A 16613-nucleotide genomic window follows, 5' to 3' on the forward strand; every position below is an offset into this window, starting at 1 on the left:
AAAGACAAGGTGGTCCTTAGGATAAAAGAATGTCACCTGATTACCTGGTAGGATTCTGACCACGGTGGGGTTTCCGCATGTGAACCGTCAGATTGGGAAGGACCCATCAGCAGACAGTGTCCCAAATATGAAACTAAGATTCCCCGAACTTCTCCTCTTAGGGGCAGTGAGGTAGCCACCTCCTCTGCCATTGTGGACAGAGGAGGGACCCTCTCCGGATTACAGAAAGACCCATGTTCAGAGATGGCTGAATGTCTGGTAGAGGCAGAGAGAGGAAGGTGTGAGGCTTTTCCCTTTGTTTATGTCTCCAGGTGTTTGCGGGGGAATGTGTATATGCCATTATTATAGAAAAACAATACAGTGAACTTTTTTTTGGAAGAATGGAAGATGGGGAGCACATGGGGTGCTCCTGCCTTCCACTCATCCTCAACAGCTTAATTGCCAAGGCTCAGCTCCAGAATGTAACTCAACCTGGGTCTGGCATTTGCCATCTGTATTCATTAGGCACTGCGTAAACAGTTCTAGAAAGCTCTGGAAGACTGTGGCAGTTGTTTTTTATGATTCCTGTTGCTCCTTGAACCTGTCTCCCTCGACCCATCTCGCCTGTCTGACTCAGTTGACCTGCTTTGCTTGCCGCCTGGCACTGCCCTCTTGACCTTGTCTTGCATGACTCTACCTCCAAGAAGCTTCCTTGTGCTAGGGAAGGCCAGACCTGGCCTCCAGCTGGGCTTTGCCTGGCCTTGGCGTGTGGCTTCTGCCCTCAGGGCCTGTTTCTGTGTATACAGTGGAAATCCAACCTCAGCCCCAAGATTGGTGGACTAGGGAAGGACTGTCCCTAGGAGCCATCCCTCTGATCCCTCTGCCTTCCCTTCCTCTCAGCTGGCAAAGTGCACAACACAGGCCTCTTTGCAGCTGGGAGAGAGGGAGGAAGCCTCCTGGAGAAGGGTCTCCTGTCTCTGAGAAATAGAGCACTCTTCAGGAGAGTGTGTAGGCTTCACTCCACCAGCCCAGTGCTGGAGGAGAAGCCTTCAGTCAAACGAAGGAGAATAATATTGGGTTTTATGTCAAGACCATTAATGTCCTGGTGGGTTTAATTCTCCTCCCATGGTTGGGCTGAAACAGACCCGGCTGAATCCTACAGGGAGGGACTGGCCCAGGGGAAGCCTGGCCCCCACCCTGGCACAGTTTGTGTTTCCTTAATAGAACCCAGGATGTAAAAGAAGTGTTGACTTAACTAATACACAGACCAGTAGGTGACGTTGATGTGCACACCCCGCACATCAGGGTTATCCAGCTGGTCAAGGTAGCTGGAAGGGTAAGGGCAGAGGTATTGGCTGCCACTCTGGTGTAGCATTCGAGCCCAGCACAGCTGATCTGCCTTACACCTCCCCTCCCAATGTGTCAGCTCTGCTGTCCTACCGGCACAGAACAGGACTCTCCCATTCCTATACCGTTGCTCAAGCTCTTCCTCCTGCTTTCTGCCTTTGCTCAAAGTCATCTGGCAGAGTCTCCTGATTTCCAGAAGGCCCAGCTCAAATCAAACCTTCTGTTAGAAGCCTTCTGTCTTCTCCCTTGTTAGAGTCTAGCTCCACTTCCTTATGTTTGGCATGGCATGTTGTGTGTGCAGTTAGATTACCTACTCTAAGGTGAACTGTAACTAGGGGAAGTGCCACTCAGCAACTCTTTCTTGGTTGACAATATTCTTCCCAGGAACAAACAAATGCCCCACAACTTATATTGAAAATGTCCTCATGAGGGTTGTAGATATGCCTCAGTGGTAGGGTGCTCTCCTAGCATGTGTGAGAGGTCCTGGGTTCAATCCTAAGCACCACAAAACAAACAAAACACCCAAAAGGCTTCCCGACTGTCTATGAACAATGCCAACAGTGACATCATGCCAAACTCACTGACTCCTTGAGAGGTGAGGGTTGCCTCTGTTGGGGGCATGGAGGTCATACCTCTCACCCCCTCTGCTCTGAGCAGTCACTCATCTAGCCTAGGCTAGGGGAGGCAGAAAGGGTGTTGACACTGAATATGGGGTTGAAACTTTAAAAATAACCAGGAGAGAGATCTGAGAAATGAAGTGAGATTGTTTAAATAACTGGAGGTTAGGAATAAAGTTATGGAATCCAGGAGAGGGTGTTGTGGGGGTTCTACTCCCTGCTGGGAAATGGGTCCACATGGTACATTCAGGAAAAACGAGTTGTTTCCAAATTTATACTCTAGCAAGTAAAAACTGCAAGAAGACTCACATTGAAGCAAAAGCTGTTGGTGGACCGTGCAATGGCATTTTGCCTTCCATACTTACCCTTCTGAACCCTGCTTTGGTTTGGGCAGCAGTGTACACAGTCCTTGGACTAAGCCAGACATGGCATGGCCATCCTATTCCCCTGGGCCAGGGACTGTTCTAGAGGTGGGAGTACAACTCAGTCCTGGCCATGGAGGTACAAGGAATAAATGTGGATGAATTTCTGAGAAATATTTTTCTTATATATAAAAGGAACAAGTGGCAAAGAGAAATCACTGTGGCTCTTGTCTCCTTTCTTCTTGCTCAGAACACTGTGCTTGGAGTTCTGTGGACTTGGTTTCATTACCCGGGTTTGTAGAAGACTGAACTCACTTTCACGCAGTGACCTCACCCTCTGAATTGTCTTCCTTCTGCAGAACTCCTCTCCTGGGCCCCCAGGCTTTCCCTGTGCTAGCCCCTGGCACACTTACAGGGTACAGGTTCCCCAACGTCTCTCCCTATAGTTCCACTTCTCTCTCATGGATCTCAAGTCTTCTGCTGGAGAGCCATCCAGGAGGGGCTCCATCTGCTCTGGTGCTGGGAAGCCATTCATAGTCTGTCCCAGAGGCAGGCTGGTGTCCATGGCAGCCAGAAATTGAAGAACATTATCCCCCCGACATGTCCTGGGCTTCTTTCTCCTATCACCAATTTTGGAGTTCTCATTCATGATTATGCTACCAGAAACTTTAGATCTTTCTCCCCCTGAGATATCCCCACAAACCCCAAGGCCACATCCTTCGCAGCTCCCTAATTTTCTTTTCAGACCATGAAACTTCTACTGTTTTTCTAATAAAAAAATTTCCTCAGGTCTGGCCGTTGTCCCACCTGATGAGGAAGGACCTCTGTGGTAGACTGTGTTATCCAAAATACTCATTGCTCTTGCCCACAACACACACAGACACTATGGGGATATTTTACATCTCCATCCTTGGAATTCAGGAGCAGCCCTGTTCCTTTCTTTAACCAGTAAAATGTAGGCAGGAATGACAGTGTCACTTCTGAGTAGACTTCAGAGTCAGCTTGTGTTCTGTGTCTCTTTTCTCCCTTTTGTGAGAACACTGGAATGGGTCCTGGAGTGAAGAGAGGGTTGAGAAGAGCTGCAGCTGACCCACAGTGGACAAGTAGTGAGAACAGCACAGAAGCTTCTCTGGTTGTAAGCCATTAAGGTTTTGGGGGACTTAGCCTAAGTTGATTGATATTACCTCTCAGGTCCTCATCAGTAGACCCTGCATTCCCATATTACAGAGTCTTCTCTGTCTCAGGATGTGTCCTGGAGCTGACACATCAGGCCCAGGGAAGTGGGAAGTAGAACTGCCTTGTCTGTTCCCAGGTCTCAGAAGGCCTGAGCTCTCTCTGTCCTGAGGCCTAAAGCTGGGGTCTCTGGACCTGGCTCTGCTGCTATCTGTCCTTGGGCCATGCATGAGTCCATTTGTTCTAGCTGCGTTGCTCTCCTGGGACCCTTAGATTAGGATAATAACATGCCATGGCTTCTTATTCCAGAGTAAAGACACGGCTCACCCAAGGTGATCAATAGTTTCATTTTGAATGTACACATTACTTGGAAATACACATAATCATATAAAATTATTTTTATTAAAATAGAAAAGCTTTCTAGTATATTGCATTGAAGACATTATATAGAAATGAGCAATTGCAACAAACATGCTACATCAGCATTGAGATATTCTGAAAACTTTAAGTGCCCACTTTTCAACAACATTTTGGTATAATAAGCATGTCCCTATAAGTTTCAGAGGGTACATATAATACTGAAAAAATACTTCATGTAAAAATCTAAGCTCAGGTGCATTCAAACAAGAAGTATTACATTGAATAGCTTATTTCAAACTGTGAAACACATTCAAAGAATCCAATTTCTGAGACAACATGCAAACATTTTAATACTCAGCTTGACATTTTTAAATATATAAACCACAATTCTTTATACTTCTATATATCAAAAAAGAAAGTCAGACAGAATATTTATCTACATTGTGCACATCACAAAAAGCAAATGTGTCTTCCTGAACGGAAAGTACTAGGCACATGATTGTCATTTTACAAATATGGCTATTCACCTTCTTCATAATAAAATAGAAAAATCATGTATTATTTACAAGAATTACTAATTATTTCACTTTTTGGCAATCATATAAGTAGCAGCAATTGGTTTAAAGATTGATGCTTAAAAACTCTAAATTTATTCCATGAATACAGAAGAACATATATCTGGTTAATGTAAAAATTGCATGATGTGAGATGCTCTGAAGAGATGTAAGTTATCTCTTTCACAAAAGTCAGGGGCACAAATTAGTGACTACTAATACTGTCACAACATTTATTTATATGAGAGTCATTTGATCAGCTTGCTTTTGCTTAGCACAATAGATGGGGTCCCAAATTAAATTTCTATAAATTAGCTTAGATCTATCTGATGATTTACATGATAATTTCAAAGCTCTATATTTCATACTAATAGCAGTGATTCTTCACTGGACTTCCCAGCTTCTAGAATAGGTATTTATAAACAAAAACATACACAATGGCAACCTTCATACTTAAAGGAACTCTGAAATGAAGTTTCTGAGATATGAGCCTGACAGTGAAGTAAGTTCTCTTTCTAAAAAGTGAGCATCTTATTTACCAGTGATGTTAAATCTGTTTTAGAGTGGGGACCCATCTACTGAGCAAAATATAAGTCATGAGGCAGTGATCCACCAGAGAGAGCATTCTCTTTCATTAGTATTTGAAAGAATGTATTTTAACATTTATAAAAACAATAAAAAACCCTACTAATATTGGCAGATTAAAAAAAAATACTGTGTGGTGAAAAGAGGTGACATGTGCTTTTACTTGGCCATTATTCAACTACCGACCAGCAGTCCTGAATGAATGTCTTTCACAAGGTAGGAAAGTTGGGTCAAGGAATCCTTTGCATCTTTTGTGGGCAGTCAGTGATGTTTCCAGGGCAAGTGCAAGGCAAGGCCCAGGCTGAGGAGGAGGAGGAGGAAGAAGTGGCAGGGAGGCCTGGCCCTGATGCTGGCTGAGGGCAGGCTGTTGGAGACCTGCACCTGGGAGATGATGAGGGCAGAGAGAGGGACGTGGGATGCCAGAGTGGGGCTGTCAGAGTTGATAAGGGATTCGATCTTCTCTGCTTCCTTATTGCAGGCTTCAATCTGCAAGGGGAAAATAAAACCCTTTCAATATCAAACCACAGATTCTGTGCAAAGGTCCAGTCAGGCAAAGTCCATAATCTCCAAAGAAGTGTGACCTCCAAGGGTGTTTGCTTTCTTTCTGCCCTTCTTAGCCCAAGCAACATTTTGTTTTAGTCTTTATTTATTACATAAATATAAGAGCATGAATGGAAATCAGAAAAGAAATGATCCATAATGCCACTGCCCTAATTAAAAGATTGTTTTCATTTTTCCAAGATGCTTTTCACTGATTTTCCAAATTATTCAATGTAGTCATGAGAATGCACTTTTAACTCTTCTTTAAATGTGAACTGAAAATAATTCAATTCAATGAGAATAATAATGATGATGGTTCACAATCTGCTGGCATTTGCCCCCATCACCGGAGCCTGCATTACTTTGATGCTAAAACTTGAGCTTATGTGAGTAAGGTTTCTAGATTGTGAGGAAGAAAAACCAGGACCCATAAGACCAAATCTACATGGATCATCCTCAACAGCAGAAGTGCATCCCTCAGGAGACTGGAGTCCATTTTGGCTTTGTCACTGCATGACCTGTGCCAGCCCCTTCCTCCCTGGGCTGCAGCTGCCTTGATGCAATGGGTAGATTGGAATCTATGATTTCACAGACTCTGTCCATCTTTGCACACTCTGAATCACTGTCCCTTGACTTCTCCCCTCCCCTGTCTCCTTTGAATTACACTACCACTTGTGTACTAGGCCTCAGCCACCTGGAAAACATTCAGTCATCAGAGACTGCCTTGTTTTTCTCCTTTCTGCCCTTCCAAACTCCTCAGAAGCCTCCATTTCCTCACCCATGGTCCTTCCCTGATCCTGGTTTGTGCCTCCCCTCTCAAGTCCACCAAACTTGAAAGTGAAACGATGGCTGTACAATGTGTCTCAGCCCCACCTGCAAAGCTTTTGGATAATGATCGACAGGAATGATGAGGATCACAATTTCAGACTCGATGCTGAAGTATCCGAATACATCACACTGTGGGACAGACACGTGCATGCGGATTTTCTGAAGTATCTCCAGAACTGTTATTGGCTTTTTGTTTGTTACCTAGAAAGAGAAAACATTTCTATCACCTGAAAATAAGAATTCCCTAATACTGCCTGGGTCACTTGCTTTAGCTGCCAGCTGAGGAGACTCTTTGACCAAGGAAATCCCAGGTGCCAGGCCCCAAAATGACTCTGCTGAACAAATCTTCAGAGTCCATCACAATTGGGTTTTTGTGGCCAAGATAAATACTCACCAGAAGTGCTTTTTTAAAAAGTAACTGTTCTGAGTAAGACTCTTCAGGCACATAAAGCCTTCCTGTAAAGATATTTTAACCAAAATGGGAAGAATTCTCTAGGTAGTAGCAAGTGTTGGCTACTACATTTCTGGAGCCATCTCCACAAAAGGGAGCAAAAAGAGATGGCGCACAAAACAGAAAGGGGCCAAACTATCCAGGGAAGGTGGTGGGTTCTGGAAAGTCCCTAGGAGGAAGGGGTGCTGGTGTGAAGGGAGGTGACCTTAAAACCATCTAGGTATCTTGACCTGGGTATTTTGAGCCCCTACCAAGCTCATTGTGCCAGTGGGGGACCTTTTCTAAGAAAGACTTAGTTGACCAATGTGCATGGTTGGGTGTGGAGGGAAGAGGCACAGGTTGGGAGGCAGCCAGTCTGGGCATAAACCCTCATTCCAGTAATTATTAGCTGAACAACCCTAGGAAAGTCTCTCTCTCTCTTTTTTTTTCTCTCTTTTTTTTCCTCTCTCTATTTTTTCTCTCTCTTTTTTTTCTCTTTCTCTTTTTTTTTATATTTATTTTCTAGTTTTCAGCAGACACAACATCTTTGTTTGTATGTGGTGCTGAGGATCGAACCCAGGTCGCACGTATGCCAGGCGAGCGTGCTACCGCTTGAACCACATCCCCAGCCTGGAAAGTCTCTTTTCTGAGGATAGTTTCTTCATCTATAAATGGGGACAATAAACTCTATTCTTGAGAGATTTAGCAATAAGTTTGCAATAGTACCTGATACCTAAAGCAATTTACCTTAGCAATAGTGTCCAGTTTTTCTTTGTCAAATAAAACTCTTAACATTCCAGCACATAATGGGCAACAAGCGCCTGCAATAGAAACCATTTTGCATGAATTCAGAATTAAAATTTCAAATAAAAAAAAATGGTTCGTGAAGTGACCAACACTTCATTCTGGGCTCCAGCTATGCTTCCTGATGACTGCTGTGTTCCCCAACCAACTTGAGATCTTATAACTTGTTTAAAAAAATTGACTGCTTACAACAGTCTGTATGAAACCAGACTTTTCTGATTATATGCAACTAAACCAATTAAATCAGATACTAAAGTCCATCTAAGACAATAACTCTCTTCTGATTTCTCAATTTTAAATGTCTGTGTACATCAAAACTGCTTTGATTATTCCTCTCTTAATTACTGATTCTTTGTTCACTAACTTTATGATAAGTAAACACTATGCATTTAAACTAGTAACCCTAATTTTATAACAAAATACAACAGATGTTTATGTTTTGGTGTTTGGTATAAGATTTCACTTGAGCAAAGCTGCCTATTATTTTGAAATCACTGGACCAGATAGATGATCTCTAAGGGAACATGTAACTTTTAAGGTTAACCCAGTATGATGTGTCTAAAAAGCCTATGAGTTTCTTCCTAATTTTTGAAAAAATTTAATCAGTCAAGTATCTTCTCAGTGGCTCACTCTCTAGAGGCAGATAAGTAAGTTTTCTCAATTGTACCCTGCCCACCCCAAATGTTGCCAGCCTACCGGGTGGGATGATGGGTTTGCACCCAGTTGCAGAGAGCGAAGGACACTTCACTGCAGCACACTCGGCGACAGAACTATACTCTGAGAGGACCCCAACAGCCTGGCAGGGCCCATAGTAATCCACTGCCACACGATCTGAGTAGGCAGCACACATGCTGCTATAGGTCTCACCGTTGTGCCCACAGATGGGCTCTGTGGCTCTGCAGAAGGGCTGAGGGCAAACGAATCACATTTAGCCTGGAAATCTATGGTGCACTTTTCCTAAGCAAGAGTACCAAGTCTATTTTCAGGGAGGAAGAGACATAGATGTAAATTGCAAGGGCTCTCTTAAACTCTTGAGATGGGCTAAGTTGGGGTGGGGAAGCAATAAGGTTGTCTGAAGATGAAATGAAAAGATTGTTTTTCTTAGCCTCTCTGTTGTGTGCTCATTCCATGTGAAACTGATTGAAGACAAAAATATCCACCTCTACTACCTCCTCCCCTCTGCCCAGACTTTTCTTACTATTCAGGAAGATGTTTGAAGAAAATAAGATCAGTCATGGAAATGCAGAGGCTTCATTATTCATGCTGAGTACGAAGAAGGAGAGGAGTGGAGAGATCAGTGGGGCAGACAGAATTTGGACCCATCAATTAATTTAGGAATATATAAGTAAATCATAGCCAAGAAGAGGGAACAAATAGAAAGAGAAGATTAGAAATTAAGAGTAGATGCTTTCAAGGGCTGGGCATATAGCTCAGTTGATAGAGTGCTTGCCTCGCATGCACAGGCCCTGGGTTCAATCCCCAGCACCACAAAAAAAAAAAAAAAGAGTAGGTGCTTTTGAGCTGGGTAGGGTTGTGCATGCCTGTAATCCCAGAAGCTGGGGAGGCTGAAGTAGAAGGATCTTGAGTTCAAAGCCAGCCTCAGCAAAAGCCAGGCACTAAGCAATTCAGTGAAACCTTGTCTCTAAAATAAAAAATACAAAAAATGCCTTGGGATGTGGCTCAGTGGTCAAGTGCCCCTGAGTTCAATACCTAGTACTCCCCCCAGCACCCGCCCCATCCTAAAAAAAAAAAAAGAGTTATACTGTTGATACTAATGGAGCACAAGCTTTGATAGAAAACCAACCTAGTAGACAAGGTGAAGGAACTTTTCTAATGATGAGGACCAGGGACTAAGAAGCAATCATGCCGGGTGTCACTGGGTAGTGGGTAGGGCATTCTGGGCCCCAAGATAAGAATCTCCAGAAGGTGGGTCAGCATAAAAACAGTGGTGCATGTGAGAAACCTCAATGTGCTTGCCTAGGGGTTATTTATTTAAGATGAATGCAGACTCCACAGCCCTAGCAGATTGAGAGATAAGCTAATGTACAATGTTGTAGTGAAATTTTCAATAACTTTTCAGTACCACAGGAGATAGGACTATGGTGGGAACCGTGGGAAATTCTTTTTTTTTTTTTAATTATTTTTTTAGTTGTAGATGGACACAATACCTTTATTTTATTTATTTATTTTTATGTGGTGCTGAGGATCGAACCCAGTGCTCATACTTTTGAGGCAAGCCTTCTGCCACTGAGCCACAATCCCAGCTCAGGAAAGCTCTTTTGTTGGTTGTTTTAACTCATACTCCTCCAGACTTGTTTTCTATTCGGTGAACCACAGAACTATGGAAGTGAAAATGATGGCGACCATGCTGGGGTGTGAAACTTGAAACTCTTTTCCCAGGAGCAGGCTGCAAGAAGCCATGCTCTGTGTTTGCTTATACATTAGCCAGCCTTCCAGAATTATAAGAAAGAGCTGGTCTTTTTTAGTGGAGGACTGGGTTCTCTAGTTTCAACAGTATTCATAGAAGACCCTCAGGTGGTCTTACTGCTGACTCATCTGTCAAAGATCATAAACCAATTCTGTGTCCAGTGCACTTCGGTTTATCAGCCAAACAATTACCTGGCATGGGCCTCTGTAAGACAGGCTTTTTCCTCTTTGGTATAAAATGCAAAGATTATTATGTTCCATGTGGTCTGTGTCACAAACAGGATCACGGACTTGGTCACAGGCGAGCTGTCTTGGCACACACTCATATTGACTACATCCAAATTTATCAAAAGTTGTCAGGCAGACTTGTGGTTTGGATACGCATCTGAAAAACAAGAATGTAACACCATGAGCCAGATGTAGTGGGGGATTGTGGTGGGCCAGAAAAACCCTGGACAAAGCATAGGGAGCTGAGGAGACAGTAAGAGAGAAATCAAAACAGCTCCGTCCCCCAAGGAGCTTATGTAGAGTGTGATAGTCAAGCAAGCAGAGAAAGTAGGCTATGAAGTAGAAAATGACACATGAGCCAAGCACAATGGCACACACCTGTAATCCCAGCTGCTTGGGAATCTGAGGCAGGAGGATCACAAGTTCAAAGCCAGGCTCAGCAACTTAGTGAGGCCCTCAGCAGCTAAGCAAGACCTTGTCTCAGAATAAAAAATAAAAACAGGGCTGGGATGTAGCTCAGTGGTTAAGCACCTCTGGGTTCAATCCCCGGTACCAATAGTACCAAAAAAGAAAAGAAAGGAAATGACACATGAACTTCTCCTGGGAATGAGACATTGAGTGGGGAGCACAGGGAAAGCATCAGGGAGGGGGTGTTCTAGATGGAACCAGGCAGGTAAGGAAGGTCATGCCCAGGCTGAGGGAGCAGCCATGAACAGAAGGGATGGAGTGCTGGGGAAGTGGCAGATGACCCCCAGGGCAGGAGCCAAGGATGTAAGCATGGGACAGAAGTGCTGTGATATGAGGCCAGTAGGTGGATTGCAGTCTGACACTGGAGGCCTCACAGTCAATAACAAATAATGGGTGTTTTGTCAGCTTGGCTAACGTGAGTCTGTCTTACAGAAAGGCTTCATTCTGTCCTAAAAAATTCAGATCTGTGCCTATAAGACTGAGTGCTTGAAGCTGGTTAGTTGCAACCAGTGAGAGAATGCCACCAAAGCAGGTCCTTTCTGGCCAGGGCGTTTCATTCTCATTCCTGACTCCTTAAGAGGGGTTAGGATGATAGCTTATTCTTCTCGAGACTTTTTCTGCTTTCCCAATTTTTGTAAGGGGTATACATGATTTTTTTTATATGACAATAAGACCCATGAAAATGGATATTTGAAATAATAAGATATGCAAATATTAGTAAAATAAAAGGAGGGGAACATAGTAGCAAGTGTTATTTTTATCTCGAAGGAGATTTTTTTACAGAAATTACCATCACCACCATATTCAGTTGTCTTTTGAAATGGTTTTATGGAAATTTAAGATTAAATTTTTTTTTTTTGATACTGGGGATTTATCCTAGGGATGTTTTACCACTGAGTTACATCACTAGTCCTTTTTAGCTTTTATTATTTTTATTTTTAATTTATTTTTATTTTTTGGTGCCAGAGACTGAATCCAGGTGTGCTAAACCATTAAGCCACATTCCCAACCCTTCTTATATTTTGAGACAGGATCATGCTAAACTGCTGAGGTGGACTATCCTCCTGCCTCAGCCTCCTGAGCCACTGGGATTTCAGGCATGCACCACTGTGCCTAGCCTTTTTATTGTTTATTTGGAGACAGGGTATCACTAAGTTGTTGAGGGCCTCAATAAGTTGCTGAGGCTGCCCTCAAACGTGTGATCCTCCTGTTTCAACCTCCTGAATTGTTGGGATTACAGGTGTGCATCACTGTGCCTGGCTAAGAGGTTTGAAAAGGAAAAATGGAAGAGAATATTTATGTTAATATCCATTAACATGGAAGGCATGATAGCTAAGAGTATTAGGAGATATTTGGTAATGTGGGTAGGAGAAACTTGAATACTTTGAGTATATAAAAACAAGAGGGGGCTGGGGTTGTGGTTCAGTGGTAGAGCACTTGCCTAGCATGTGTGAACCACTGGATTGAAATCTCAGCACCATATATAAATAAGTAAAATAAAGGTCCACTGACAACTAAAAAAATAAAAATAAAAATAAAATCACTAAAAAAAAACAACAACAAAAACAAAAAACACAAGAGGATCATAGGAATAAGCTGAGAATCTGGGGAACAAATGAAAGTAAAATGATCAGGGTGAGGATGGCCTGTCTTGGTTGTTGTTTTGTCCTAATTTTTAGAAATAAATGCCAGCTGCCTTAGTAGATACTTTACAAGTGAGTATAATCTTTTGTTTTCTAAATATTTTGTTTTGAACGGAAAACACAAGTCCACAATAAATCTGAAAAGTACAAAATGACACATAGTGAAAAATGAGTCTTCCTCTTATTCTTGTGACCCAGCCATCTAGATCCCTTTCCCAGAGGCAACCACTCTGAGCCATTTCTTATGTATTCTTTGAGAGACATTTTATGGAAGTATGAGCATTTACATTTGCTAATCCAAAGGACATAAAACTAGGATTGGGCCAAGCTGCTCTCCAGAGAAGATGTGGCAGTTCTCTCCCAACCCCATCTTGTGTGAGAGGATTTGTTTCTATACATGTTATCAACCGTTTTGTCTTTGCCAATCTAATAGATGGAAAATGGTACACATTTGTAGTTTAAATTTAATTTACATTTTTCTTAATATGAGAAGGGCTAATAAGCATTAATAGATAGGCCAGATGTTCTTCAAATTCATTTAATTTTCTTCTAGGGCATAAATCTAGATTACATTTCCCAGTTGTCTCTGAGAAGTTGGCTTTGTTCAAGTGAGAGTTCTAGATAATGGAACATAGCTGGAATAGTGATGAGTCACTTTTAGACCTGTACCAAAAAATCCTCACTCTTTCCATACTACACCAGGTTTCTAGGATGAAGAAATATTTGCTTATTTTCCACAAAATCTTTCATGAGGAAAGGACTGTGGCACCAGTATGTGGACTGTTCAGGTCTCAGAAGGAAGCAATTTACAAGTCACTCAGACACTTGCCCTGGTGGCCACCACATGCAGAAATCTATCAAGGCCAGGTTTACTGTCTTCTGAGCTCAGTGAGCAGACTATAGAGAAGGGAGCCTCAAACCAAATAATTTCAAATAATACTAAGTTCCTGAGACTTCTTATGTCCAAACCCTAAAAGGAGGCATATAAATAGAACAAAGTCTCCCTTGATGAACAGGCATAAATAGCTGGTAACAAAAGTACATCCATTTCTCTTGTTTCCTCAGCTACTTTCCTCATCTTACTCTTTCTGTTTCAGTCTTGGAATTGCTAAAGCTCCCAGCAGACACCACAATACCTCCTCATCTCCAATAATCACAACTCCTGCTCCTGTTGTTGCCTGCCTTCACCCACACCAGCTTTCCTCTCCTATAAACTGGCCTGCATTTTTCTGTTCATTTTCATAGATTCATTTGAGCAACATATAATCCAGAGGCTTTCCCAGATTCTGGGCTCCAATCACACAGCCAACTAGCTGTACTCTCTTTCCCTCCACACTCCACACTCTTTGGGTCAGAGATCACTTTTTCACTTTTGTATTTCACCGATGCTTTGTAAGTGCTGGTCTTTGGTTAAAAAAATTAAATGGCCATTTGACTTACCTTTGGTTTTTTGGGCAGGGGTTAGAATTACATGGGTCTTTTGAGATGCACGATCCAAACTCAAACTGATGGTCCTGGAGACCCACACAGCGAGCAATGCAGGCACTGGGGTAAGTGCGTCCATTCTGCCCACACACAGGGACAAACTGATCTGCACAGTTACAGGGCAGACCTGAGGGAGGAAACAGTCTCAAAAATATGTATGTGTTTTCTCCCCTTCCCCTCATCTGTCCTTGTGAAGGCAAGCCATTAACAATCATGTGGAGGACTCATGTTAAAACAAAATTATAAATTAAATCAGAAAAAAAAAGCAAAACAAAAAAAACAGAACTTCCCTGCAATCACTGACAGGGTTTTAAAGATAGTAAGGCTCTGAAAGAGTACAGATAGGAAGGATAAAGTATGGATCTCCTGATCTGGCATATAAAATTTGGAATTAGGATGTTTAAAGTCTGGCTTGGGGGATTTTTTGAATATTAAAGGGTAATTCCAAAAATAAGACAGAGAGGGCTGTCAGCTTTACCTGTAGGTTCCTTTCACTTGTCTCCTTGGGAAGGAGGAAGAAAAGAAGGTAACTCGGGAAATTATTGTAATTTTGAGACAAATTTTTATGAATGTCTCTTTCTGAGTCATGCTTGGATTGGGTCACTGAGTCATAAGAAATGTGATAGAGTTTGGGGCCAACAGAATTCCCTGCTAGCTAAAGAGTCATTGGCATATGCTGGGGGATGTGGCTCAGCAATACAGTGCTTATCTGGCATGTGTGAGACCCTGGGTTGATTCCCAGTACTGCCAAAAAAAAAAAAAAAAAAAAAAGAGTAATTGGCTTAATTTATCCCAGGATAGTAGGGGCCACACATAAAGGTCTTATTAGCTGTAAAGTTAATTTGAGAAAGAAATTTAGATGTTAAAAATAAATGCATGTGGGGCTGGGGATATAGCTCAGTTGGTTGAGTGCCTACCTTGCATGCACAAGGCCCTGGTTCAATTCCCAGCACCACACAGACACGTGTGCGCACACACACACACACACACACACACACACACAAAATGCATGCGGGGGTGGAGTAGGGTTGGGTTGTGGCTCAGTGGTAGAGTGCTGCCTAGTGTGGGTGAGGCATTGGGTTTGATCCTCAGCACCACATAAAAAGAAATAAAAGTAAAGGTATTGTGTGCACCTACAATTTAAAAAAATAAATGCATACATGAATCAATGAATAAACAAAAAGTCATACTTGAAAATATTTAGTTCACTTTTTAATCCTCATTCCTGTATGGTTTCTCTAAGCAGAATGAATTGTCTCATCAGAGCAGAGCAGAGCAGACACAAGATAAGAGTAAAAGGCAATGAAAATAATAATACAGCAGTGAAGGCTGGTACTCATCAGAATGAAGAGAGGATGGGGTGGAGTCAGTTCTACTTCTAATTCCCCATCATTCTGCTGTTCACTTCTTAGCTCTGGTCTCCTTTTTATTTCTGATGGGCTGGAGGCACAGATCCTAACTCTGTTTTCCCTCTACCTAATCTCATCTCCAGGAAAAGAAGAATCAAGTTGCCACTGCAGTGGCATAAAATGGTGATAAGGGCCACTAATAGTACCTCTGTACTTAGAATTGAAGGTATTTCAGATCTGGAAGAAAGCAGATCCCAAGAGACATCAGTGGATTGTGCTGCTGCTGTTGGTAACTGCAACATAAGAGGAGAAAAACCTTCCGCCTTACCAGGCTTTGCAACTACTGGAGCTGGTATGAACATACAACGAAGGCAAGTAGTATTATTCTAGGATGTTATTATTGTTGGGAGCCTACATGAACTAGTAAACTAAGGAAGGTTAAAAATGAAAGTGGTGAGAAACAAACTTAGAAAATACATGGACACTTCAGACAGTCATGGTAGGATCTAGAATCTGTGCCTCCAGACATGGTAGGAGTAAATGGAGTATTTTACCAGCTAGAAAAAGTTCCATTTAACTGAAAACACCTCATTCATTGGTCCTGTTCTTTTTGACTCCTGGAATCCCAGAATTTTAGTGGTAGAAGGACCCTAGGAAATCATTTAATTTAATGCCTTTAATTCATACAAACTAAAACTGAGACCCAGAGGGAAAGTGTCTTACCTTCAGGTTCTATATTGATTTTATTCCTTTGCAGTTAAAGCAAGACCAGAGAGGCTGCCTTGAAGGGAAAATGGGTGCAAAGGAATGATGGTTTCCTGAGGGTGCCATCTAAGTGCCCACAGTTACCTGTGAAGGTGCGACGGTCATCTTCTGAACTGTGCTCACTGAGGCAAAGGCGGGTGGAACACACCAAATTACCAGCAAAACAAGAACAGACATTGCAGTCGATATTAAAGGTTGTTCCGTGACCTGAGAGAAAGAAAACATCAAACTATATTACATATTAAGAAATAGGGCACAAATTAAAATTTTAAGAGTTCAAAAAAATTTAAATGGGAATTCTTGAAAGATGACTTTCAAATATACAAACTAAGGACTTAAATCTGAGATGTTTATATTTTTATATTTACCTCCTACCATATTCTTTCAAGCCCTATTTTGCTGATCCCACCTTGCTCCTCCCTATTTCCTTTTCCTCCCTATTTTCTGAGAATGTTTTTGGCTGCCCCTCTGCCTGATTGCTCTTCTCTTCTTTTGGAACTTCATTCATCTCTCCAAAGTCAGATCTGATGTCATCTTTAGGTTGAAGACCCTTTCATGCCCTGAAAGAACTAATTAACTCCTGGAAGAGCAATGCAACTTTCCGTGACTCAAATTCTCTTCCATCTTACCACATAAAATAAGCAGGATCTCACCCTCAGACTAGTTTTA

General features: G+C 42.2%; 1 protein-coding gene across 2 annotated transcripts in view; it reads right to left on the reverse strand.

Moving 5' to 3' along the window:
• Positions 1-3917: 3917 nt before the first annotated feature.
• Reck (reversion inducing cysteine rich protein with kazal motifs) overlaps positions 3918-16613 on the reverse strand; it is an 86688-nt gene continuing 73992 nt past the window's right edge. For both annotated transcript variants that reach the window (XM_076843288.2, XM_076843289.2), the window contains 7 exons: positions 16029-16151; positions 13786-13957; positions 10199-10391; positions 8276-8486; positions 7523-7596; positions 6391-6546; positions 3918-5463 (listed from right to left, as the gene is read on the reverse strand). In XM_076843288.2, the coding sequence (XP_076699403.1) occupies positions 5239-5463; positions 6391-6546; positions 7523-7596; positions 8276-8486; positions 10199-10391; positions 13786-13957; positions 16029-16151 (1154 nt within the window). In that variant the 3' untranslated portion in view covers positions 3918-5238. The remainder of the gene's footprint in view (positions 5464-6390; positions 6547-7522; positions 7597-8275; positions 8487-10198; positions 10392-13785; positions 13958-16028; positions 16152-16613) is intronic.

This window comes from Callospermophilus lateralis, chromosome 2 (genome assembly GCF_048772815.1).
Source record: "Callospermophilus lateralis isolate mCalLat2 chromosome 2, mCalLat2.hap1, whole genome shotgun sequence".
NCBI classification, from domain to species: domain Eukaryota; kingdom Metazoa; phylum Chordata; class Mammalia; order Rodentia; family Sciuridae; genus Callospermophilus; species Callospermophilus lateralis.